At 40.7% G+C, this 26,735-nt stretch overlaps 1 protein-coding gene across 3 annotated transcripts in view; it reads left to right on the top strand.

Annotated features, from left to right (window-relative positions):
• The window catches only part of prkcz (protein kinase C, zeta), a 127,236-nt gene that overhangs the window by 31,437 nt on the left and 69,064 nt on the right, over positions 1 to 26,735 (top strand). Inside the window, exon 1 of one of the 3 annotated variants that reach the window (XM_037773728.1) lies at positions 17,040 to 17,350. The exons of 1 other annotated variant lie outside the window; for it this stretch is intronic. In XM_037773728.1, the coding sequence (XP_037629656.1) occupies positions 17,314 to 17,350 (37 nt within the window). In that variant the 5' untranslated portion in view covers positions 17,040 to 17,313. Of the gene's footprint in view, positions 1 to 17,039; positions 17,351 to 25,205; positions 25,279 to 26,735 lie in introns of those variants that run through there. One more of the 3 variants, XM_037773727.1, reaches the window with a different exon arrangement.

Genomic DNA, 26,735 nt, shown 5'->3' with positions numbered 1-26,735 from the left:
AATAACAAATTTCAAAGATATGGCAGCCTTGACATTACAGGTTTAGCAACTGTAAGAATACTAGTAGCAGCCTTTTAAACAGCTCATACTGGTCCCACCCCTTTTTCTCTACCCCTATGGTTCATTCTTGTGAACTCATCTGGACTTGGGAAGATCTATTTCTGCAGCAGCATGGCTTCCACCACAGAGCTAACATAGCTCTGAAACTGTAAATGGTACCTTTGTCAGTGGATTGTTGACTGTGGCACAGCAGAGCGCTATTGTTCGAGCTTTGGCACAGTGTGGTTTCTATACTGACCAGGATGATGCATTGTGGATGACAGAATCGCTCTCCTGGGACAACACTGGGTTTGTGTGTAGACTATATGTCTGACTAAAAGCTGCCTTTTAATGATCAATTTAACTGAAACAAACAACAAGCAAAATATTCACTCCAAGATTTTGTGGAAAAAGCAATTAAGTGGACATTGAGTAAAGATTTGCTTTTCCTTTGTCAAAGTATGAGGGGTTTTGGGGGCTCAGTGGCTAGCACTGTTGCCTTGAGGGTAGCATGTGAGTCAAAGAATGGTATTAAAGCTTCAGTAGGCAACACGTTTTTGGCATCATCGGGCAAACATTCCATAATAAGACTTCTGCTCCTCCTCATGGCTCTGTTTTCAGGCTTTAAAAAAATCTAGACTGTGACGAGAGACTGACCGATCACAGGGCATTTCAGAAAGAGAGCGAAACAGTTCTCAACATGGCTCCAGGGTCACAAACTTTCTCATTTTTAAGCTAAACCGTGCACGACGACATGTTTCTGAAAACATTGAGGAGAGAAATAGGCATTACAGTAACAGAATATTGATACATATTTGATTAGCGCTGCCTAGTTTGACCGTTTGGTCGGAGTTTGCGAGTGATTGACAGCCGGCTCTCATAGACAGCAGATGGACGGCAGACCTCAGATCAGCTCTGACTGCTTGTTTTCCTCCGGTCTGTGAAATCTTGCAGATGCCGTTAGGAGCACCGGAGGACACAGAGGCACATGATTTTTTTATTCATACTAGTCTCACCTGTATAGTGACCGTTTTATAAAAATAACTTTCTTTTTTCATATTTGCTCCAATCTCGCCTACTTCAGCTTTAATACATGTCCTAGCCATCTCTATCTTCTTCTTATCAATATTGTTTATTGCAGATAAGGGGAGTTTTTTTTTTTCAATATGTGTAAAACGAGTGCACCATTCTGACCTACAATTATTGGCCGAATTGTAGCCCAGAATGGTGCATTCCTCATTTTAAACTCTGAACTGAATCTAATTGGGTACAGGTTAATATATTTTGTGAGACACTCGAATAGGCACTAGCCGGCGTGGGCGAGGGAGCCCCGGTAGTCGCACCGCTGTTGACCTTACATACATAGGATTTCTTCTTTTGAACATTGCTCTTGTTGCGTCTTGTATCGTGTTATTTTAACGGTGGGATTAATTAATAATGAATTAAAAAAAACATCATAGCCATCACGAACAAACGAACCAAGGCACAAAAATGTACTTTTTAAATCCACAATTTTGAGCATCTGACCATCCATAGCTGGAACCAACCTTGTTACGTATGGAATGACGTCACTCCAACATGACAGCTCGCTAGCTAGATAGCTAGGTAGAAATTACGAAAATAAATTTGTCATATCAATAGTTTTAACCAGAAATCAGATTTTATGCAAGGTATTTTTATTCTAATAAATGTTTCATGTCCTCTGTAACTCCAGGTCCATTAACTAACTTTTTCACAAGCTTTCAACCTCATCTCACGATCTCCCTCAGTGGATAGATTTGGATTGTTGATTGTCTGGTTGAAAGCTCTAGAAACGGTAGTAAGAGGACCTTGAGGTAAGTTGTTTTTTTTTGTCAAACTAGTGTTTGTCCAGGTCAAGAATGAACTTGTAAGAAATGTATTGAGTGTTAGTATTGGAGGGGAGGGAGTGGTTTCGGACACAGCCTCTGACAGCCACCATCAGAGAGTTGGCTGCTGAACAACCTTACATTTACAAGCTATTTTTGCAAATATTTTTACGAAGAAGACAACCATGAGGCAATTGTAAAAAGGAATAGTGTGAATCTGACGTAATTTTGTTCAGCATTTTATTCAAAAACATGCTGCTCGCTGTTGTGGAAAGCTTATGAGGATTGTCCATTTGATTAGAGTTAGATACTAATAGCCAATGTCCATTACCTCATGCCACAAAGACCACAGATTCTTAAAAGTTTTTGTACATTCGATTTTGCAGTTACTGGTGTCGAAATGCAACCCGGGTTCTTGCCAATTGTCACAGCTCTAGCTGTTGACAGGTACAGAGCTGTGCCCCGCCTCCCCATCAGCCCAGCCCAACACAGACCTCCAGTCTCTTACACACTATTTATCACATCTCTGATGCCATGCCACTCAACTGACTTTCCACTCAGGCTGTAATGGCTTGGATGATCCAGTTGCCATGCAGATGAGTGGGATTCTTTGGCGACTGCAGTGTTTTCATGTGTGTAGAAGAGAGAAGGACACCTAGAGATAGAGAGGAGTATAAAACGTCACCGGCGTCTGATGTTTAAATTGCTGACGAGCCTCAGTGATGAATCAGATGAAGCCACAGCAGAGCATGAGCCGTTATGAAGGCAGGTGGCAGATGAGGCGTGTACACACAGCGAGGTAGCTTTGATAATGATGCACCCTCTGACACCTGCTTCTCTGGGCTGAAATACTACCTTAAGCTTTCAGTCTCTAGAGGTGTTCCTACCCCATCCCCTCCTTACTCTCCCATTCATATATTCTTTGGAAATTTGTCAAATCTAATGGGATTGTATTGTGTTGGTTTTCATGTGTAGGCATGCAAACACCAGCAGAGCTAAAAATAATCTTTCAGCTTCACTTTTTCTAATATTCTCTTTGTTATTAGTGCTTAGGGATAAGATTATATTTTTTTTCATGCAAGGTACTGGTATAGATTTGGGAAAACGAGAATGATGGTATTATTGGCAGAACAAAAACATTTGGTGATGTTGCTTTCAGCATTTACGCTCCCAGCCGCTGGAACAACCTTCCAGAGGTACTGAGAGGAGCTGGAAATATTGATATTTTTAAACGTAAACTAAAAACCCATCTATTTAGTCTGGCTTTTATGTAGTGTTTTATAATTTTATAATTTGATGTTTTTTTATTTTTAATACTTTTTTTATTTATCATCACCATTATAGTTTCTATTTTACTCTATTTTATTGAATTATATAATCTCTTTTATTCTATTTTATTTTATTAAAATTGCATTATTTTAATACGATCTGCTTATTTTGTGTAGTTTCATAATTGTTATTCATTTATTTTTATTGTTATTTTTATTTCCTTGTATTTTATTTATCTTTTATTATCTTAAATACACATATTTTATTGATTTCTTATTCAATGAACTTTTATATTGGTTGTTTTGGTGTGCATTAGTCTCTAAATCCATTTTTAACACTATATTTTTGTCAATCGTCTTTACAGCACTTTTAATTTCATTTGACTTGTTTGAAAGGTGCTGTATAAATACAGTTTTATTGATTGATTGATTGATATTGGACCGCTAATTGATGTCAGCAGACACCCTGTGTCTGAGTATCAGTCAGTAGATAGGGTTGGGCGATTGGACGAATATATTGTTTATTTTTTTGGGCAATTTTTCATGTTATTTTGCTAATTTAATGGTCTGCTCTCACTTTGAGAATTCTAATAATTCAATAATAATTCGACAAATAATGAACCTGTAAAGCTCAATTCAAAGCTAACCTGACCCCGTCATATGGTTTCTTTCACAGAACCATCTGAGAAGCTGTCATTGGAAACTGTTTGGAAAAGGGCAAGCACTTTCAAAAAATACTTGGCTTGGTTTGAAGAATCATCTGTCAAACAAACTAACAAAAACATTGGCTTCAGTGCCCACACTATGGTCTCACTGGTCTACACACATACCTAAGCTACACCCGTAGCTGACATCGTTAGAATCCAGCTGCCGTGAAAGGTTGATTTAAAGCATGCATGAATAGGAACTGGCAGTTGGAGTTGGGCCATATTATGTACGTTCTTGTTTCACTGATTTCTGTTGAGTCTTTCACAAAACAGGGTAGGACAGAGAAAAAATTGGATTGGTGCAATTTCATTTAAAATCAAAATTCAATTTGGAGCTGCTTTTATAGATACAGCTGCCCGGACATATAATCCCATAATGAAGTTGATGTAAAGTGATGAATGTATGTCCAATACTCACTTTTAGCTCTGATTTGGTCTCCACCTAACCTTGCACGGCAGCTGGAGTCACAAGATCACATGAGAATCACAGGATCACATATCACATGAAAATCTATCTTATTAGACTACAAGTATTGCTTTTGTCCGGCAAGCCAGATCACGGACCAATCAGCATCCTGTGAGGAGCTACTGGCAGCTCTACGGGCGTGGTTTTAGGTGTATGAGACCAAAGTGTGAGACAACGCAGAGAGGCTGTTCATTCTAAACAACAATGACGGCTCCTAAAGAGGATAGCGTAGATATGGTGATAACATCAGTTATATCAGAACTGGAGAGTATTTCTTCATTGAAAGAATATCAGATGGTTCTCAGATGGTTCTGTGTAACAAACCATCTGGCAGGTCAGGTTAGTCTCCACCAGCTCCTGAGAAAAAAAAAGTCTGGCTCTTTAGCTGTTAAATGTGCCCACCAGCTCGTCTCTAACTGTGTCTGTCTGCTGTTTGGTGCTGAGCTGGTCGTGTGCAGTGGGTTTATCTGAGCTTTTTTCACTGAAAACAGCTGCCTGCTGCTGCCGCCGGAAACAAGTTTGATACATGCAAAGGAGTGGCGGGGGATGGCCGGTGCCACGTCACTGGCTTTCACCTCGCTATGAGGTGGGTGTTTGGCCAGCAAGTGTGGTTGTGCCTGTATGGTTGAAGTCGTGCCATACCTTTAAGGGAGGAAACTCCTCTCTCAGCAACAACACAAACACATGCATGCACCGGAGTTTTCCAGTGGAACACAGCCCGGTCTCACTTTGCGTTCATTGAACATGCTCATGTTTTGGTGAACGGTATGTATCCGTTTGCAACTAATGAGCATGAGCGTCGTTGACTCTCAGGACAGTGAAGCTCACGCACTGGCTTTTTGTTTTTAATGTAGTAAACCCATCCGCAGCAATATAGACCCTCTCAGAGCAACGGCGCCGGATGTCCATTCACTTTGTCTGCGTATAGGGAGGAGGTCGGGGTGGATGGATGGATGGGTCAAACACAAGATTGATCACATGAGAATATTATGATGTGATTTATTGCTCAGTCCGTAGTCGCTAGTTTTGTTTGGAATGACAATCAACATGACACTTTGTGATTCTAATTATTAGTCTTTAACAAGCTTATTTCATTATAGCGGAGGTAAAAGCTTCCATGAAGTCAAATTATTATTATTAATATTATTATTATTATTATTATTATTTCAAAGTAGCCTTCCTTTTGTTAAAGGCCTCATCAGCTTGTTGAATGGCTTGTTATAGATCCATGACCACAAATACTGGTTTACAGGTCAGAGCATTATTAATTATAATAAAGCTCAGGAACCTGAAGATGGTAATACACATTGTCGCTTTGTTCAGAAATCACATCACATTATACAGGTATAATGATCCAATCACTTCATGCTCGTCTCCTCAGATAAAAACCAGCCTGTAAACTGGCGTTATGTTACTGGTGTTCTATGGCAGGGATTACCTAACACCTTACACTTTGTTATGCAGAACAACGTTCAACTGTCTTAAATAAGGTCAGAACTTGTTCTTAATTCTTTAGTCTAAAAACATCCAGGCTATCAGCATATGCTAGAATGTTTGGTATACTATATGATTCAGATCAGTCATTTTGAGTTAATTTAGAGGAAGACAGAACCGACCCGGTCTCACATCAAAATGATTAATAGCCATGTTGGTCCACAGTGCAAAACTGGGTTGGATAGAACCCAGGGTTTGCATAATGCATTTTTGTTTGGTGGTTTTCTTCGAGTATTTGACTACTTAATAGCCTTAACTTTTGTAAATGAGCTCAGAAAAAGGTCCTATTTATTAGTCAGTGTTGGCCTAATTTACTATAAAGTTCCTGCAAAACAGGGGACTGATAATCAGCAGATATGTGTATGCATGTAGCGTATTCATTAGTAGAATATTAATGCACAAAAACATTGTGTACACATTGACATCCCTAGTGGCAACATCTAAACATCCCTTTGCCACCCCTGTAAAACATTCCTATAACCGCCACTGGTCTAATAAGAGCTAAACAATGAGCTAAAAGAGGCTTAAACGCTTCACAGAGTTGAAGGGAACTGCAGAGAATGGCGATAGTTATCTTTGGGTTTGTCACCACGAGTTACAACTTTCACATTTACACACGGCCATTTGATCCATTTTTGATATATGAAGCGAAAAGTGCAGCTTTAAATATATTTGACTTATTGTACTTTTTACCCCCGCTCACTATACTCCTTTTTTTTATTCCATCACAGATAATCTGAATAATTCAGTGGAGACTGACCTTGGGCAAACACACTGCATTCCTCAGTCTCCCAGCTAATATTAGCATACCTGAGAGAGATCTCATAACCAGAGCGAGAGTTTATTTGGATTATTGTAAACAGAACAGGATGTTGTTGTTGTTGTTCAGCCGGCTCAACAAAGATTGTTAGCATCCAGATATATTAACAGGATCACGGTGTGAATGTTTGATGCTGTGTATGAGCATCACGCCATCATGTCATTGCCGCAGTTAATAAGTTGTTTGACGAGGAGACAATGGTGCTTATCGGAGCATAAACTGTACATAAACACATGGTTTAATCAAGGAGTTATCTGTAGGAACTGATAGCCTCTATCTCGGTTGTGTATCTCCGTACTCTTATTTTGTGTCTCTCCTTGTTTGTACATGGATTACATAATATATTGACTGAATGAGCCATCAATGCCAACCCCAACCAGCCAGCAGCTGGACCAAGGAGGAGCATCATCCTTGGTCTCTTTTCCTATACCGAGGACTCCCTGATTTCCCAGGAGTGATTGCTCTGAGCTGTCAGCTTCAATAGAAGAGAAGAAGATTAGAGGAGAGAGAGAGTAGAAGAGTCATTTTCTCAACACAGTAAAACAAAGTATGTTGCATATATTTTCCTTCAAAGCAGGACCAAAGGATGGCACTATCTTATCTGTCCTTCCAACGCTCTGGTTCAGCAAGTATTAGCCAGATTGCCATGAGTTTTTCTCTGTGCAACAGCGCTATACCGCAGCGCCATCAAGCAGCTGATGTCAAAACAGCACCGGACTTTTGTCTCTTTGCTTCTATATTCTTTGGTATAACTGCCGTAACTTTCAAGCAATCCAAAACACAATAATAAGAATCTAAAAGGTATCCAGTGAATGTTTAAATGTCGGTGAATGACTCTACTACTACGACAGATTCTGGCCACCAGGGGTCAAAACAATCAAAACAGGCAACATAATTGGCACTACTGTATATCCCCAGCTTATAAAGTTGTTATTCCTATATCATGTTGGCAAACAGCTGTTTACTTACAACATCCAGCAGACACAGAGCAGTGTTCACATTCATTCGGAGTGGTGTTTGTGTCCACCTGACAAATATAATGCCAATGCTCACTCACCCGTTAAGCTCTGGTGTTGTGTCCAACAACTCCTGAGATCTTGGACTTTGTAGTCATTTGGTGCTGGGCAGGTAGCGTACAACGGGTTTGTCAGTGCCTTTTTTTGCTGAAAGAGGCTGCCTATGGGGGTTGATGAGAGAGGATTAGACTCAGCCATGCAGTAAATGTGAAGACTGTCAAACCAAAGCAATGAGCTCAAAGTGGCTCTACACATCGGTCACAATTTCGAAATAGAAAAGAATAGGCCTGTTTGAAGCAGTTTGTTGGATATCTTGGAGAGTGTTTGCTTCTAACAAGAGTATAGAGGCCACACTGAAAATTGTCAGCAACTACTTAAATGATTTCTGGGTGATGGCTATTCATTAGAAAACCCTTTCAGCTCCACGACTATATTCTAGCAGTTTTTGTGCTGTGGCCAGTGAGGACGCGTTAGACAGTCGCTGAACTCAGAGATGCCAGACTGCGTTCTGGCAGGTTCCTGCACAGATAACACTCCTGGGCCTTTCCAAGCATTCTGTGGTTGCTCTTTAACGATAGAACAGAATGCAAACACCCACTGCTTCAGATACTTGTTATAGTCCTGTAAGAACACACTGTACTATCAGGACTGTCTGATCAATATGATAGCGTATTAATCATATTGTATGTTCTTTAGATATCATCGGAGCATTGACAGAAAAAGGCAGGCCTCATTTTATGACTGGGTCATTATACAGTAATGTCTATGCATGCTGCATGTCCTACTCCTAATGAGTTGTGCTCCCTTGGCACACCCGCAGAAATGAGCACCTCTTCATGTATGCTTGATTGATTTTTCTCAAAGAACAACTTTGTTCATGATTTGATACTCAATTCCCTGACTGACAATGTTGGTTGTAATGTAAAACAAATGAAGCAGTAGAGACGTAGTATCACTCCCATTGGAGCCAACTTTACTAAACATATAGGGCTGCATGATTTTGAGAAAATATCTAATTGTGATTGATATGGCAATTGCAATGTGATTTGCGATATTAGATGGAATGATATTTTTTACATCATTACTCTCATTTTCACTGAAAAATCTTTAAAGCTTCAGTAGGCAGTATATTTTTGGCATCATTGGGCATAAAATCCATAATAACCTTTCAGCATATTGTAATTCAAGTGTTCTGAGAGAAGACTTCTGCACCTCCTCATGGCTCTGTTTTCAGGCTTTAAAAAATCTAGCCTGTGATGGGAGACTCTGGCCAATCACAGGTCATTTCAGAGAGAGACAGCGTTCCTATTGGCTTTGCTCCGGCTGGTGGGCGGTGCTTGGTATTTCCTCAGCTGTTCTCAACATGGCTGCCGGGTCACAGAGTTTTCTCATTTTACAGCTAAACAGTACACTACAAGATGATTCTGAAAACATTCGGGGACAAGAAATAGGCATTACAGTAACAGAATATTGATTCATATTTGATCAGCGCAGCCTAGTTTGACCGTTTGGTCGGAGTTTGCGAGTGATTGACAGCTGCTCAGTGACGGCAGACTCCAGCTTGGCTCTGATTGGTTGTTATCCTCTGGTCTGTGAAATCTTTTAGACGCCACTAGGAGCACCGGAGAACACCACATAGAGGCACATGATGTTTTTTACCTGTATTACCTGTCTAATGCACTACTGTCAGGATATAGTGACCGTTTTATAAAAATAACTTTTTTAAATAATATTTGCTCCATTTCTACCCACTGCTGCTTTAAACGATTATGGTGTGATTTTAACGGGGATCTATACCAAACAAAGATGTTTTCTGTAGAATATGATGTGTAGGCCAGGGCATATCTGCAGCACGACAATAATTTATATTTAAAATGGTATTTTGACACACATTTCAGTGATTTGAAAATTGCAGTTGGCCATATTGTGATTTTGATAAAATTTCGATACATTTTGCAGCCCTGTAAACATACAGTGAATAATATGTGCAGTGTGAGACTGGCACTAACCTAACCTAAAGGTGATGACAATGCGCTTGTTTTTGCACTTAATATATGACTACAAAACTGACCCGAACTATTTTTATTCTTCTCTAGTGAAAGTGACTTGGTTTCTGGAAGAAAAAAAAAAAAGCAGCCTCAACAAAGTCAACAGTCTTTTGGGAGCAGTGCTTTTTCCTCCCTGCCTATTTTTACTAACTGGGTTGGAACTAAACCTTTAAGTAACATGGCAGTTGTCTCATCCGACTCGAAATTGGGTCATATCGCCCTTCAGATGAAGAAAGGTTTTACTAAATAACTGACGATTGAAAGTCTCTTTAACCTGTTCCTCTTTGACCAACCTCTTTCTCCCCAAATCCGCAGGAGAGAAATGATTAGTGCTTTAACTGGGGCATTTTTATATAAAGACAACCCCCTCTGCTGCAGCCCTCGGTTGTGGTCGGCTTTATGGATTGCAGTTCATTTATATCTATATATTCATACAAGGCTTTTTTTTTTTTTTCTCTGACACATCTGATGGGGTTGCCCGTGCAGCGGCGGTCTCTCAGGGAAGAGCTTATGAGATTACAGTGTGTTGAATGTTTCATGCAAAATTGAAAGAGGGATGCTTTTCTCCCCGGCAGCGAGGAGAGTGACTCAGAGAGGAAACATGTTACCTACTAAAATAGGTCTGACTGGCTGTTAGGAAGACGCACCAGAGGGACATGATCGGGGCAAAGACATGAGAATGAGATAATTCAATACCAAACAAAACACACAAAAAAACAAGCAAGTTGGAAATGGTTGGTTAGCATTGGCATAAGCAAACAAATGACTGTTCTCCAGTTAACCTTCTAATGAATCAGCCTCTCTTTCAGCGATTCAAATAATAGTAATAATATGAATACATTTTATTTATATAGCACTTTTCAAAAGTCCCAAAGTGTTTCATAAGGCAATAAAAGCAAGATAAATGAAGCAAAAAAGTAAAAACTTATTTTTAATAGGCCTGGTGTCATGCTCATTCCCTCAGCAACAATGGACTAATCTGAGCTTTGTAGGCAGCTCTGTGAATGGGGATGTCATTTTATAATGGCAAGAGAGGGATGATAAGCCAGGTTTGAGCAGACGTGCAGGAGAACAGGAGTGATTGATCGTGTCGAAAGCAGCACTCGAATGTAAAAGCGTTCAGACTGAGCAGTCACCTCTATCAGCTGTTAAAAGTAGGTCATTAGAGAATGTCTCTGTGCTATGTTGAGCTCTAAATCCTGACTAAAAACTATTACAAATATTATTATTGTTCATAAAAGAGATTGATTGAGTTGAAATGACTTACTCCAGCACCTTAGATAAATCGATAATTCACTGAGATTCAGATTTCTTCAGTAGCGGTTGAATATTTGCATGTTTGAAACAGGTAGGAAAGTCGCCAGAAGTAAAAAAAAGTGTTAAAAATCAATCTGATAAAAGGTCCCACAGTTAGTTGGAATAAAACACAGGTAGAGGATTTCATTTGATAAATTAATTTACATAATGCTGAGATGTCAAAAGTTTGAAACTGGGTGAGGAAAACAAGATTATTGTTGAAGGTAGGTGGAGACCAAATATTTATCTATCTTCCTAATAAAATGGGCAGCAAATTTCTCTGTCCAATCATAACCAGGTTCAAGATCTCTGCTGAGCAGAGCTGATTACCTTAAACAAGACTGTGTTGATATGAATATTTTTGGACATTATGTCAGAGCAGTTTCTTGTCTCTTTTTACTGCTGTCTGGTAGGTTGTCAAATACCGCAGCTTGGTCAGCGCCCCTCGGCGTCTGATAACGACGCACGGAGACACTCTTTAGCATCTGTATGAGACGCACCGGGCTTTCAACAAAATCCAATTTAAACCCACCTGTGTCATTAGACACTCCGAGCAGCTGATGCAGTATAAAGTGCGTGCTGGTCTGCTAAAGGCGGGTAAAGGAGGGGAGGTGGATGGGTCAAACAAACACAGGACTTTCACCCAGGAGACCGCCATTCATGTCCCGTGTGAAACTATAAGTCAACGTTGACTTATTTTAGTCACAGCGGTCATCTCACGTGACTAACGATACTAACGAGTCATGTGAGTCACTGGTCAGGTGACTTGTTAGTCACTCGCTAGTCACAAGAGTCATTAGCCAGTCAAGTTAACGTCAACCACGATCTTTTCCTGACTCTAAGTAGATGTAGCCTAAACCTAACTTCCTGTGAAGACGGAAGTTTACTTTGAAAAGACTTATGCATGTAACGAGCGTATATTTACACGCCGTCCCCGACACTTCCAAAACTGACGTCAGAGGAGTTCCTAGAGCGTCAAATTTTCTGCACAGTCGTTTCAGGGATCGGGTGTGATCATTAAGTCGTGAGAGGGTGTTCGATTTTTAGCTTTCTGGTTTTCATTGGAGTAATGTGTTCAAGAGTGGAAAGACTGTGACAGTTGAAAGGTTAATAATTCATCCGGCTTTCGTGGAAGTGTTGTAGTGGGAATAAATTGGCAGCAGAGTCAGCAGTAAAAATGCGAGGCCGAGTGATGGGGTGAGGTTTTAAAAAAAGAAGAAGAAGAGGGTAAAGGAGCTTTACAAATAACAGCTTTGTGGTCTGATACAAAGACATCTGCTAAATCTAAGTTCTCTGTGCATGAGCCAGAAGAAAGTACCAAGTCGAGGACATGACCTTTGGAATGTGTAGCTCCTTTATCTGATTGTAAAAGACTGAATGACTCCACTAGATCTCTAGGAACTCACCAGACACAATAACAGATAGAAATTCTGAAGATTCTGTAATAATATTGTCTATAAATTGAAAGACCTACAAGCAAACAAGACTATGAAGTCAGTCAGTGCCAATTTATGGTACTTGACAGTTTTTGCAGATGATGGATGATGATGGACAGTTTTTAATACAGACACTTCTGTCTGCACCAGAAAAGTACTGAAGCTTGATATTCAGCATGAGTTTGATCTAGACAGACATCAAAACTATTTATCAGAAGCATGAATATCCTCACTAGATTCATGATTGCACCAAGAGATAATACAGGGTTTATTTCTGTAGTTCCATAAAAAGACTGAAAGTGTTGAGTTTAGCACAAGCTGCTTTTTATGCCTCTGTGCCAGCGCCAGCTGTGGCCGGAGCCGTGATGTTTTTAGGTCCGTCCGGTCCATTCATGTGAACGTGATATCTCAGGAACGCCCGGAGGGAATTTTCTTCAAATTTAGCACAATCGTCCACGTGGACTCAAGGATGATTAGATTTCTCTGGTCAAAGGTCAAAGGTCACTGTGACCTTACGTTCGTCCCGTTCTCGTGAAAGTGATATCTCAGCAACACCTGTAGGGAATTTCATTATTTGGTGTTCAAAGTTCAAAAGGTCAAGGTCACTGTGACCTCACAAAACACGTTTTTGGCCATAACTCAAGAATTCATATGCTAATTATGACAATGTGACACAAATGTGTAACAGGATAAAATGATGAAGTGACATTTTGGACAGACATGGATGTAATCTGCAACTTGACCGGTTGGCGGAGGCATGCAACTGCGAGGCGGTAATTCTAGCGTCCATCTCTGCTGGTGATCTCATTCTGTTGTACGGCTGGATTTGGAGTGGTTGTCATGTCCTGCTATTGAACCTTTGCAGTGAATAGTGTTAGCCTGGAGCACATCTGTTCAGAAGGCTAATCCACAAAAGGCCGGTCCCTTGCATAATGCTCCCACTGGGCAACCACTTCAGCTGGCACAAACAAGCCACACAACAATGTGTCGCTGAAGCTAGCCTCGGTGAGGCTATACGTGCCGAGCACAGAGAGAGAGAGAGAGAGAGAGAGAGAGAGGTCTGCTAAGTTACTACTTCGAGGCCGACCCGTGTTCGAGTGCTGCTAACTGTCGGTGGCAGAGTTGTTGGCCTCATTTCAGAAGCCTCCCGCTGGCTTTTCCCCTTTATCTAATTCTCCCCTCTTTCTTATTCTGTCAGTCTCCTTTCTTTTCAGTCACCCTTTTTCTTTCTCCCTCTCATCACTCTTTTCTTTTTTCACCCATATTGTCACATCTGTCATTTAGTCTGCATTCCTCCGCTCGGAGCACCACATGCCTGACCAGGTCATCTTGTTTATTCTTTGTCGTTTTTGATTTGATTCGAAGTCAAAAGCATTTTGCACAAAGCCCTGTAATCTTACATAATACAGCGCCAGATAGACTGACGGTACAATGGCTTGTCAAGGTTGAGACCGTCGTAGACAAAAGGGGCTGAAACGCTGTTTACCGTGAGCAGGAAAGCTGAGATTTAGTCAGGTCGTTAGGATTTAGCCAGACATTAATATATTGTGTGCAGTACTGGATTGTTTACATGCACAGTTAGGTTTCTTCCCACATAAGCGGTCATAACTCCCAATCAAGAGTGAATATTTTGGGGGGAAAATGTGTTCTGCATGCAGCTGATGTTCAAATTGTGGATGTTGATAAGAAGACCTCATCAGTTTATTTTGCATGTTTGATATTTAAAAACTAAAAGCATCTTCTTATGGCGATTCCTCCCAGATTTCACACAGCACTTCAAGATTCGTCGTTGCATGTGCGCATTCAGGGCTTTTTAAGTCACCGTCTAGCTGAAAGTACTATAAGTGAGTGGCCAATAACCACACAGAGTAAAAGGGAACGTGTTATCTTTATTTCCCATCATTCGGTTCCTCCCAGTGGAGAACCTCTTTAAAATCAGTCAACTCGTGTTTTCTAACGCACCGCACAGTGTTGACTCAGAGTGGATTGAGTGGCTGAGCTACACGGCCTGCTCCTGGCAGCGCTGATAAAGGAAAAAAAAACATCTTGAAGGTTGCTCTGATAAAACTACGGGTCCAGCCTAGAGAATAGCCTTCCACCCTCACTGTTAAGGAATGTAGAAAATGTTTGCACAACCTCCTCGATGTTGCAACACCGGCAGGCAAGGAGAGACATACAGTACATGTGTCCAAGTGTGTGTTTGGCTGGGAGAGGGAGAGCTCTGGGCGTGCCTGCCTGAAAATAATCAAAGTTTTTATGATGGAATTTATGGGCTTCAATCAATCCCGTCATTTAAGGCGTGACTTTATCTTTTGGTTTCAGTTTTGTGCTTTATTGTACTGAAGTTTTGAGGCCAATATACTGATATTGATATTTGAGAGTTACAAAAAAAGCAGATAAAGATATTTTGGCCAATAGTAAAACATTTTTGTTTACATAATTATGTAATAAAGATCACTTTGATTTTTTTTTTTCTTCATTTTTTTAAGAGTTGTGACCAAGATACATACTGAGCAGGACATTTTACAGTGCTCTCTGGTGGACAAACTATGTAATGACCTCAAACCTTTGACAAATACATGATACCATTATATCTGCAATAAGTTAATATCGGCTTCAGTGCTTGGTCAATAAGGGAAACTGATTCATTTGATGTAGCCAGTGTTGATGTGTCTTGTTTTACAAGTAAGTAAGGTTGGTTTGCACCAATAAGGATGAGGGATAACGTCATGAAGGTTAGGGATACTGTAACGGAGTGAACGTTACACTTACAGGTAATTTAAACTGAATTGTATCATTTAGTTTTAAACTACGAACCAAATTGTCATCATACTGGGGGACTACGGGTGTCAAAACCCAGCAACACACAGACATCTGTCTCAGTTATCTGTCCATTGTCCAGCAACAGAAGTACAGTATACTGTAGGAACAGCCAGTAGCACAACGTGTCAGGGTCACCACAGGTTATAACGTTAGCGGAACAGCACAATATATGTACAACCCAAACACTGTAAGTTGAATGACCTGTTAAATTTGGGATGTCACAGTTAAATCATATTGTATGCATCAGGACGCCTGTATCATTCTACTTTAACAACTTAAAACGAATTGGCCCATTATTAGAGGTTGGATGTGAGTATGTAAGTGGGGGGCTTATTTAAAAAGATCAAATGTTGATCAGTTTAGTATAAGTGTATTTTTTAGTGTTAATTTGAGAATCCAATTAGATCCTGTTATTATATTCACATATCTTGAGGTCAGAGGTCAAGGGACCCCTGTGAAAATGGCCATGACAGTTTTTCCTCGCCAAAATTTAGCGTAAGTTTTGAGCGTTGTTTAAACTCTTTCCCGACGAACATGACATGGTTGGTACCAATGGATGCCTTAGGTTTTCTAGTTTACTAGAATACCAGTATCTTCACTCTAGCTTTAAAACTGAGCCCGCTACAACCTAAAAATCGCAAATTGCCTTAATGTGTTAAAGAAATTAGTGGCGTTAAAACAAATTTGCATTATCGCATTATTATCGCGTTAACTCTGACAGCCCTAATTATTAGTTTTCTTGGTTCTAATCCAGGAATTTGCAATAATACATCTTCATCAAATTACTGACGCAAAATATCTGAAACAAAGGGAATCACTCGGGAAACAAGTGGAAGTTTAAAACACAACTAGCAAACTTTTACAGAAGACATTTTAGGAATTCAAATGGTGTACAATGACTTTGTTAAAGGCACAGTGAGTAGGATACAGTATGTCTGTTAAAAGTTGGCCCCTCCTCCCCAAGCGGGTGAACGCAAACCTCAGATTCACTCTCGTTTTGGAACGAGCTTTGTCCGCTTGGCGTTTCGCCTCGCTATATATTTACGTTTATTTTCTGGGCTGTGTCCGCCATTTTCGGAACTTCCTCGTGGATGCGTGCTTACGATCTGGCACATGGTCGCTACGTTTTTATAGAGGTTGGCGCCCAGAATAACTCAACTCAATCCAGGTCTGCAGATACAGACAATGCCCCACACTTCTAGTAGGTCATAAGTGATGATTGAGAGGGATTACTTTTGTATTAGTTTATACATGTTTTTTAAGGAAAATCCTACTCATTGTGCCTTTAAGGTAGAGATAGAGGTTTTTGGCACTGTGTTTTGGCTGTAGAAGGTAGACACTGTGCTCATGCTCATACACTATAATTTGGAACAGTACCTCTGTCTTATATAGGACAGCATAACATTATACATGGACTATCTGAAGGTGATGTACTGTATAGCACACAGAGCTCTCAGTATTCCCATGAAAACAGTGCTATAAATGCATCCAGAGACAGGTCTCTAGGAAGGAGTATCTGTCATCCAGGATGGGCTCCAATAGGCACAGCACAGCCACTAAAAATAGTCCACACGGTTTAAATTTAGGTTAAAATGTGTTGTGTGCAGAGGATGCTGCTGTTGCATTCAGGGGCTGTGTCTGCCACCTTGTGGGTGAAACGGTGCAATTGCAATGTGGAGCAGACGGCACGTTCCTGAGAAAAGCCGCTTCAGTCATGTGGTACGAATCCCCGCTGAGGAAGTGCAGGAACATTTGATGCTCACACACAAAGAATTTGTGCATGTTTACGCATACCTCCTCTGATGTGTACTACTGGAAGCTGTGTGTGTGACAAGATGAAGAGCCTGAAGGGGAATGGAAGCAAATAAGGAGGGAGGGGAGGGAAGAGAGAGCGACACAGAGGCACGACCGAAGCTGTTCTGTGAGAGCAGGAGGAGGAGGAGGAGGAGGAGGAAGGCAGGATGTGGAGAGGAGTAGCAGTGGAGGAGGTGCAGGAGACCACCATGAGATCCGGGGTGTGAAGGCGAGGGAGCGCTAACATTCAGCAGGAGGGATGCTGCTCACGCTGCTTTTCTACCTTCGAGTCAAAGGTAGGGGATCTGGGGTCAGCGGGGATGATACTGTCACTGGGATTCAGTCAATGTCAGGTCACCTGAGGTCTGTGCAGAGACAGTCGGAGAGCATGTCTGGCTCACTAGTAAGGATGCATGAGAGCTGAGTTGAGTTGAGTTGAGGTGAGCCGGTTTGCCGGCGATGAAATCGTTAGTGTTCACCCAGTGATGGAGAATAGGTTACTTTGATGAAACATGTTTCTCGTTTTTAATACGAATCGTGCAAATTGCACTGAAACTGCTGCGCTGCATGCATCCCATGCAATGCCATCAATGCAATCTGAGCATGAACTAGATCCATTTTCCACAAGGTCAGCTAGACTCCACAGTAGCTGGTAAACAGAGTGTGTCTTTCATCCTCACATCAGCAGCTGCATCTAAATTGAATACCCCCTGTTTTTCCTTGCTGGGAGCATGTGAGGCTCTCCTCTGTCAGCTGCATACTGTCAACCCTGACAACTTGTGCCTCTCGGTTCTTCTCAGTACCATGGGAGCTGCTGATTTGGATCTATGTAACCCATTTAACCCCCCGGTCTATGTCTATGTCTCTGTGGAGCAGTGACTAGTAACAATGTTACGTTGATTTAAGGATGCTGTGGCTTTTGTTAACCATACCCAGCAGTCTGAAGCGACACTCGACTTGGGCACGACATACTATACTCTACATACTATCCAGTGCAGTAATGCGAATGACAATAACAATTGACAACTGTGTTTGAAAACTTTATTATTATAGTAGCCATTCTGAGATTAAGTACTACATACCAACTATGCCTGATACGCATAGTACCTATTGTTTTTTAGATTACATATGCAATGGATGAAAGAAGTGCACATTTGAACTAGTCAATAGCAACAAACATCCATCCATCCGTTATCTGTAACCGCTTATCCCATTCGGGGTCGCTGGAGCTGATCGCGGCTGACATTGGGCGAAGACTATCACAGGGCTGACACATAGAGACAGACATCCATTCAGGCTCACATTCACACGGGCAATGAACTTAAACTGCATGTCTTTGGACTGTGGGAGGGAGCCCACGCTAACACAGGGAGAACATGCAAACGCCAGAGGCCGGATTTGAACCTGCGACCCCCTTTTTAATAAATTGTTTAGTCTAAAATAGTGAAAACTGCCCATCCCAATTTCCCAGAGAAAGAAAGGTATAATCCTTAATGTTACTAAAAAAAATATTTGGGATACAAATCTTAATTCATGGTCAATTTACTAGCTTTTTTTTTAGAACTTTCAACTGCATCTAACTGTCTCTATCAGCGTGTGGACTTTGCTCAGTTATACATCATGTAATCTCTATAGACAGATTCTGCATTTACATGTAGAATCTGCAGGCAACGGCACAAGATTTTTGGTACTGGAAGCGTTCTGGTTTCCGTATGTAATCCGAGTAGTATTGACCAATCACGTTCGAGCAGGCTTTGGTTGAATGCAGGTAAACAGTCCGTGTGACGAGCAAAAAATGAAATGAAATGGAATCCACCGGCTATCGTTTGACAATGATTTAGCTTTTTATTGGTCTTAAAATTAGCTTGTAAACTGGCTACTTGTGAAACAATGCGGTCGTGCATGTTGTCTCTTCCCTCCAACTCCAGTCTCGCATCTCAAGTTGCTAATCGGACTGTAAACAATGTGCAGCGCATGGAGGAGGAAGTCTCGACCCAGATATCCACTGGCTACACCGGAACCCCAAAAATATAGCCCCTAAGACCGATAGAGGCTTATCTGTCGTCAGACCGGAAGATTGTACATCACGTGACTAATGTTCCATGCTTTCATGTGATGTGGTAGAAAGGTCCAGAAAAAGCTAGAGAGAGAAGACCTTGGGTGAGAAGTTTTTTGTTAAAACCCTCAAATGTCATTTTGTCGGACCAGCAGTCCAAAGAGCTTAAATGTAAAATAATAATTACAACACAGACAAATCCCCAGCTGAAAGCTGTTAATGTCTTTAACGATAAATGTATTATCAAAATTGTTAATTTTTCCATCAATCACTTAATTGACTAATTATTTCAGCTTTACAATACATACAATGAGTAACTGGCTGATACCAATCGTTTTGTTTTGGTTTGTTATAGCAGCTGGTATATACTGCAAGGCTCCAGACTAATTTATTTCACCACCATAATTTCAACCGTCCCAAAGTCAGTGTAAACAATCAAAAATTCAAAATGTTATCTTTTTACTTTTGTTATTGTCATCTAAAGTGGTTATTTGCATTAAAACACACAATTCAAATGATTAGGAAATGTATTTATTTAAATATTTGCTTTGATTAAAGAAATCTTGTCATCAGTAGTTTTAATTATGTATTATAATCTGCTTAGAGCCAGTGTTAGGAAGTTAAACAGCTCATAATTCCCTCTCTAATATCTATTTGATATCATTGTGAAAACATCTCCTTCAAACAACTGGATTTATTCAAGTTTCTCGACAAAAACTACATTTTACAAGATTACATTTGAACACATCATGTTAATGTTGTAATTTGCCTTCGCCCAATACTGTTTAGTTTTTACTGAATAGAGCCTGAACGCATCATTATGTAACTAGATGGAACCCCCATATGTTAGCTGTCAGCTCTGTTATTTAGTCAAGCAGGACTGTTCTGCCCACCGGCTGCTAACAGTTAATGTTAACTAGCTCTCCTCCACAGAGTATCTGTCTCACACACTTTATAAAAGTTCCACACCGCTGACATTTGTTTTAGTAATGTGTCTGACACGCCTGAGCAGCCTGTTCTCTGTATACATCCAGGAAGCGACCACATGTGTAGCTCCTGGCCAGGGAACGAGGTAGCACAGTCCTGCATTCAATGTTTTCTTCAAGTAAAGAATGAAAGAGAGTTATTATCAGCATCACTCAATGTACTTAACGTCTGTTTAAGGTGAGGATTTGATTTCTGATATAATGCCGGATAGTTTACTGAATAATGATGAATCATAATTTAATTGTTATATTTTGTGAGTCAAATCTGAATCTGCAACGTAAACTGCAACATTTTTCATGTTTTCCTCTGAAGTAGAAGTACACAGTAAGTAGTATACAGTTGAGTTGCATATTTTTTGAAGTGCTTTGGGGGGCCTTTTGTAAGTTATTTCAGGGTACAATGAGTAAGAATAGTAACATAATCCAATACTTTTCATATCTAAACATCATAATAAATCTGTAGCAGTTTGGGGCCCTTATAGTTGGGGGCCCCAGTTGCGGTTACGGTAAAAAAGTCAGCCCTTGGTGTTTTTTCCTGTGAATCAGAGTATATCACCGGTGTTTTTGACCGTGAGTGGTTGCGACTCGGGTGTGTGATGCAACTATGTCATGACAGGTGTTGCTCGGGACCCAAGGAAGCTCAATGTTGAGTGTGAAGTTATTTGTATGAGCGGTTCTTGAGAAAGCCGCAAGTAGCAACACCGCAGGCCAAGCATCCGGCCCGTCCTGAACGGGGAATGTTTTCCACGGGCATTTCGTCAAAGGGCACTGCACTAGTAACAGCACTGATGAGACTGGCTTTCCCAAATCAATGCAGAGCTTTTACTTAGTGTGTGCGTGTGTGTTTAGAGAAGATGGGCAGAAATGGAAATAGTTGCTTTCTGCCTGTGGCAACGCTAGCAGCAGCAGCAGGCTGTTAAACTAAATTGCAAAGTAATTTAGGACATGATCAATCAGTGACCCTAACACAGGCCTGTCAGTACACACACCACTACAGATGGAGTGACACAACTTCAGTTAGGCTTTCCATTTGTATGCCACTTGCTAGTTAATATTCAAATGCTCCTTGGCTAGTATGCTTCCAAACTTTACATACAGTTTCCATAACTATACCCAAGTTTGCAAAGTGTTATCGCCCAAAAACGGTGTCCTAGATTTTCTCTGTGTTTGTGCACGGACCTACATTTTTCATGATCGGGTCACATCGTTCACAAAGTCTGCTTCATGAATATACCTGCCATCCTGCTGCACCTGTAAAAAACAAGGTTTATCAGGAGCTCTTCAGAGCACCATGACGAATTACAAACCTACAGAACAATTTTCTGCTTCTATAAGTAGTTAAAGAGTGTAGGCTGTAAGAAATATGAAAGAACTGCATGGTGAACAGCAGTGTTCATCATCATCAGTCCGCTATGAATCCTTTAGAGAGCCAGGAAGGCAGTGACCACGTTACATGCAACAAACAGAGGTCCACACAGAAACAAGACTTTACCTGGTATACAGGAACTCAGCACTATATCAACACTGAAGTGCTTTTATATTCTTAGAGGCGCCTTATGTAATAGCAGTAATACCCGTCATGTTTGACTCAAGTAGCTAAACATAGAAAGCTGATTACTAACGGAGGTTAAAGTTGAGTAAAATGTAATTCATAGCAACACTGTAAGCATGAGGAGCCAAATGGATTGCAGACGGTACCTGAAAGTTAAAAAATTAACAGATACATTGAAATTGCGCTATGAAGACAGCAACGCCTAAACAAAGGACAGCATTGCTGTGGTGTTTGGGTGATGTGATGAACGTTTGCTGCTCCAAAAAAACATTTTATCATGTAAATAAATTAAAAAATCAAGATATTTTTATGCAGCAAATACTAAATTATATTTTCTAAATTATGCTGATTTAGTCAGCAATCCAGACTATTGTACTTAAAGTACAACCTAACGATATTAGTACTAACTACTACTAACACTTGAGGTAACAGCTATTACTAACTAGAAGGGCACTCAGAGAGCGCAGCCCTCCGCTAAGACCAAATGCCCTATCTCGCAATGTAAATAAAAGTGAAAAATAATGCTTGTATCCGCCCCTTGATTAGAATCCGCTCCAAAATGTAACGGGTTCTTCCTTTGGCCCATGCTACATCCTTCCACCAAGTTTCATGAAAATCAGGCCAGTAGTTTTTCCGTAGCCTAGCTGACAAACAAACAAACTAAACCGAGAACATATCCTCCTTGGTGGAGGTAATAACGGCAGCCCAGTCCAACATCATGCCGACGTCTTCCAATAGTGATGGTGATAGACAGTGACCAGTTTTCATTAAAGCAAGATTACTACAAACATCAATGCAACATGCCTCCCACAGAAGCTTCTCTCCTTGGAGTATTGCTGTAATCATCTTAATACCCATAATGAGGGGATTAACCTTGTGTCAATGGTTTATTGTCTTTCCATGAGAGATTTTCTATCTTGACTTTGAATGTTGTCCTCCACTCTGTGAAAATTGTGAAATAGAATATATCTATATATCCTAGAGCAGTACTGTCAGAAATGGGCACTGGCAGTCTGGAAAAGAGCAGCGTGACGGTATTCCAGAGGAGAGCCAGATCTCAGGGAAATAGGCAGAAATACAACTTCACTCTGGGCAGCACCAGGCTAGAAACAAATGGCTCATATAACTAATTAGGGGTTGAAATTGGTGCATCAGGGAGTTTCAACCTGGCCATGAACACATTATGTAATAAAGCTCGGAGAGTTTTATATGCAACTAAAAGCAAATTCAGAAAAAAAAAAATCTCCATAACAATTTGGCTAAAAAATCTACAATTCTCTGATCATACCAATTATGCTTTATGAAAGCGAAATATGGTGCCCTGTTTAGAAACCAGATTAAAAACTGGAATCAAACTCCCCCTGAAAAATTACAATTTGAATTTTCTAAATTCATATTAAAAGTTTGCCCAAAAACACTTCATACAATGCATGCAGAGCAGAATTCGGTAAAAACGATCAGTTAAATTTGGGCCGCTCAAAGCTCTCCTGAGCAATCAGCAATATCAGCAATCCCGGGATGTCCACCCCCTCCTGGATCAGCTGGCTCTGAGATACACTGAGCTAAACACCTATAGGCCTCAGAGCTCAACTAGCTGCAGACACAATCATCAGTCCTCAATAAAAGAGTTTGAAACAAAATGAAAAGATGAATATACAGAGCAATGGAGAAATGACAATAAAATGCAACACAAACTCCTCTGTCATCAATCCCTAGCAGAATATCTCAAAACAAAAGAAAAAAGAACAAAAGAAAAACAATTTTTAACAAAATACAGAGTCAGTGACCACGAACTTGAAAAAGAAAGAGGTCGCTATTTAAAACTGTGGAGACCAAGAGAGGAACGCGTTTGTACACACTGCCACCAGACATTGAATCAGAAATACATTTCTTGTGTCCATGTCCCAAACATAAAGACATAAGAATAAAATATTTCAAAAAAATTTGAAAAGGTTATACATATATACTGTATATATAAAGGTTATTTTTTATTAGGGGAAGATAAAAGTACGACATGGCTAGCAGCTAAAATATGTCTTCTCCTGCCATAATATGATGCAAAATAAATAGAATATATTTATACAAGAATAAAATATGTTCAATGTTCAATGTATTCCCATATTACTATATTGAGAGACATGTACTGTATTTATTTATTACCTTCAATGATCATAATTATGCTATGTTATTATACCCCCGCGACAACGTAGACGGGGGTATATAGCGCTCTGCGTGTGCGTCCTTCCGTCTGTCCTTCCTTCCATCCTTCCGTCCGTCCTTCCGTCCTTTCACTTTCGTTTCCGGAGCAGAACTCGGAAACTGTTTAACTTAGGGACTTTAAATTTGGTATGATGGTTGACAGTGTGGTCTAGTTGTGCCTTTTGGGGGTTAGAAGTAATTCAGCAGGGGTCAAGCAGTGAGCATTGTTATTATTATCAGATACATTTATTCTTTCTTATTTCCTTATTGATTTTCCCCTATGATTTGGCAACACAGATGTATTGATTTGTCATGCCATTAAAGCAAATTGAAATTGAAATATAAAGTACACCATAGCAGAAACACTGTGCTTGTCGGAGGGAGGAATGTGAGATGCACTAGTACACAAATAAGAACAAGTAGTAGTGTGCATTTGATCTGTCCCTATCAGTTGATATTGGCCTCATGCCCACTTTAAAAAAAGAAATAATTCCATATGTTCCAAGCTTGTTTGTGTTCTCATCCGACACCTCAGCTCTCAGTGGTCTGATATGGAAGCGGGGGTGATAGATCTGTTGCCATGGCGTCACCTAGAGCGACTGACTCATCAACATATGGTGACACTGACTCGTGTACAGTCCCAGGATCCCACACACTCTGATTGTATGCCTGTAATACACTTCGTCCATGTCTGAACCCTATCTCTTCCAGAGAACCCCTACAGACCTTCACTTGACTTCACATGACTCCAGAATTAGAATCAAATTTCAGTGATCCCGACTTTGAAATTGTCCGTCTTTTGTAATTTCATGCACTTTGCGATGTCCGTTCTCTCCCTCTTTATCGGGAACACGCTGATTAAAAAGACAATTGAATAAATGCTTTAATTAGAAGTGAAACTAAGAGAGTTAGTCATGCCACTATTGAGCATCCCCTATCACTGAGGTTTAATTGTGTCTAAAAAAACGCCTCAGGGTTGTTTCATTGATCCCTCTCAGCTTCTTTGGAAGTGTTCAGAAAATAACTTGGCACTTTGCAAAAGTTCCATAAATCTGGATGGGAACATGGGTGTGCAGTCACACACTGCTGATCACTGCTGATACAGCATACAGTATACAGCATACAGTATACAGCATACAGTATACAGTAGAGTGCCTTGTGCTTTTTTTTTTTTTTTGAAGGGGTATTTATGGGAGGGGGGCGGGTGTTGTTGGTAGAAACCTTCCTGCGAGTGAGAGGAACAATGTCTGGAAATGAGTCAAGCCCTCGTAAATGTCCTGTCCTAGAGAGATATGGCAGTACCACCCTGTTTCTCCTGCTACACGGCTCCCCACATGAGCTACAGCACAACACCAGCGGGCCGTCCACTCTTCTTTATACCTTCCACGGAAAAAATGGCAGGACTGTGCGCGTTGGCCTTCGCATCCGGAGGTGTAGTATTGTGTTTTGATTCATCATCTGAGAGACTGTTTATCTCGTCCGCTGTGGCTCCTTCAGTGTCCGTCTTTCTTACTCTCATTCTGGCACCTCTGGCAGAAAAGTGGGGCAATGCAACACTCGTGGCTCTCCAGAGGGAGATGTTGTAATAGGTCAGCTCTTTGAAGGCCTGCTAGTCGAGCGCAAGTGGTGTGTTGCCAGCGCATGTCTGAGGCAGCTGTGTTTTGTGGTTCCCATCGCTTTCGGACCGGGAGGACGATCCTAGCAAGATGTAAACAAGAACTGATCCGCCCCCGATCCAGAAATTGTTTTTTAATTGGATGCAGTAACCAATAACATCTGCTGTAACCAGAGGGGGATTCAAGAGGGTGTGGGGATTGATAATGTGATTATAAAGGGTAAAACATGAAATAATAAATTAGGCTGGGGAAATCCCACTGGGTGTATTTATCTTTAGTTGTGGTTGACATTGACCGATTTTGGGGTCAGTGTTGTGAGAATATTTACAGTATCATGACGGTGAGTCATAGTGGGACAAGCAGGAAGTGACTTTGAAGAGAAATTACCGGTCATCATGACATCACTCTCGGTTCATTTGTGCTCATATATCTGACTGTTCACCTCCGATTTAACATTCCCGGCACTCTCCTGCATGCCTTTCGGCTCTATCTATCTGTCACATCCCTACAGCAACGCTTTAATTCGGTGTGTGAATTCACACTTCACACACACACACACCGTCCTCATCTGAAGATGTGCTCCTGGTGCACCGGAGGCCACGAGTGAATGTCAGGTAGTTATTTAAAACTTGGTTTATTCTTTGAAGCCTCATTTCTTTGTGGAATTTCATTGACATCAGTCTAAATCTGATATATTGAATCCTTCTGAATGCTTTACTTTCAATGGAGGACCCCCAACCGTTGACACAGACCCCAAAAAGAGGTTAACATTTGATATTATAACACTCAATTTCACATTTTTAACTACACTTAGTAATAGAGATACAAAGTTAAGAACCTGTTAAAAAAATGTGACCCAAGTGAGACCCAAGTAGCCAGAACTCATCTAATGGACCTGAGGTAAATTAGACCCGATCAAAAACCCAGTCCGCTCAAACACACCCAAATTGAGAGAGAAGAGCAGCAGCATGATGATCCACCAATTAATAAAGAAGCGATACATGTCATGTTTCCTGCGCTTTCACATATGTATTTTACATCCAGTATTAACAAGCAGGACAGAAGACTTTTGGCAATAAAACAGGACGGGGTCATGCAAAGCCTGATTAGACTCGGCCAGACTCAGATTCCAGGTCGGGTCTCAGTTATTAGTTACAAGATGGGCATGTTAAAGCTCAACTCTTTGGTTTGGGCCTTTAAAACAGGGGGCTCCAATGAAAATTGAAAGAGGTCCAGTTACTGAAATTTTCCAGCAAAGGTCCAAACCTCATA

This window comes from Sebastes umbrosus, chromosome 6 (assembly GCF_015220745.1).
Source record: "Sebastes umbrosus isolate fSebUmb1 chromosome 6, fSebUmb1.pri, whole genome shotgun sequence".
NCBI lineage: Eukaryota > Metazoa > Chordata > Actinopteri > Perciformes > Sebastidae > Sebastes > Sebastes umbrosus.
The sequence above is the reverse complement of the archived record's forward strand: the minus strand, read 5'-3'. Positions and strand labels throughout refer to the sequence as shown.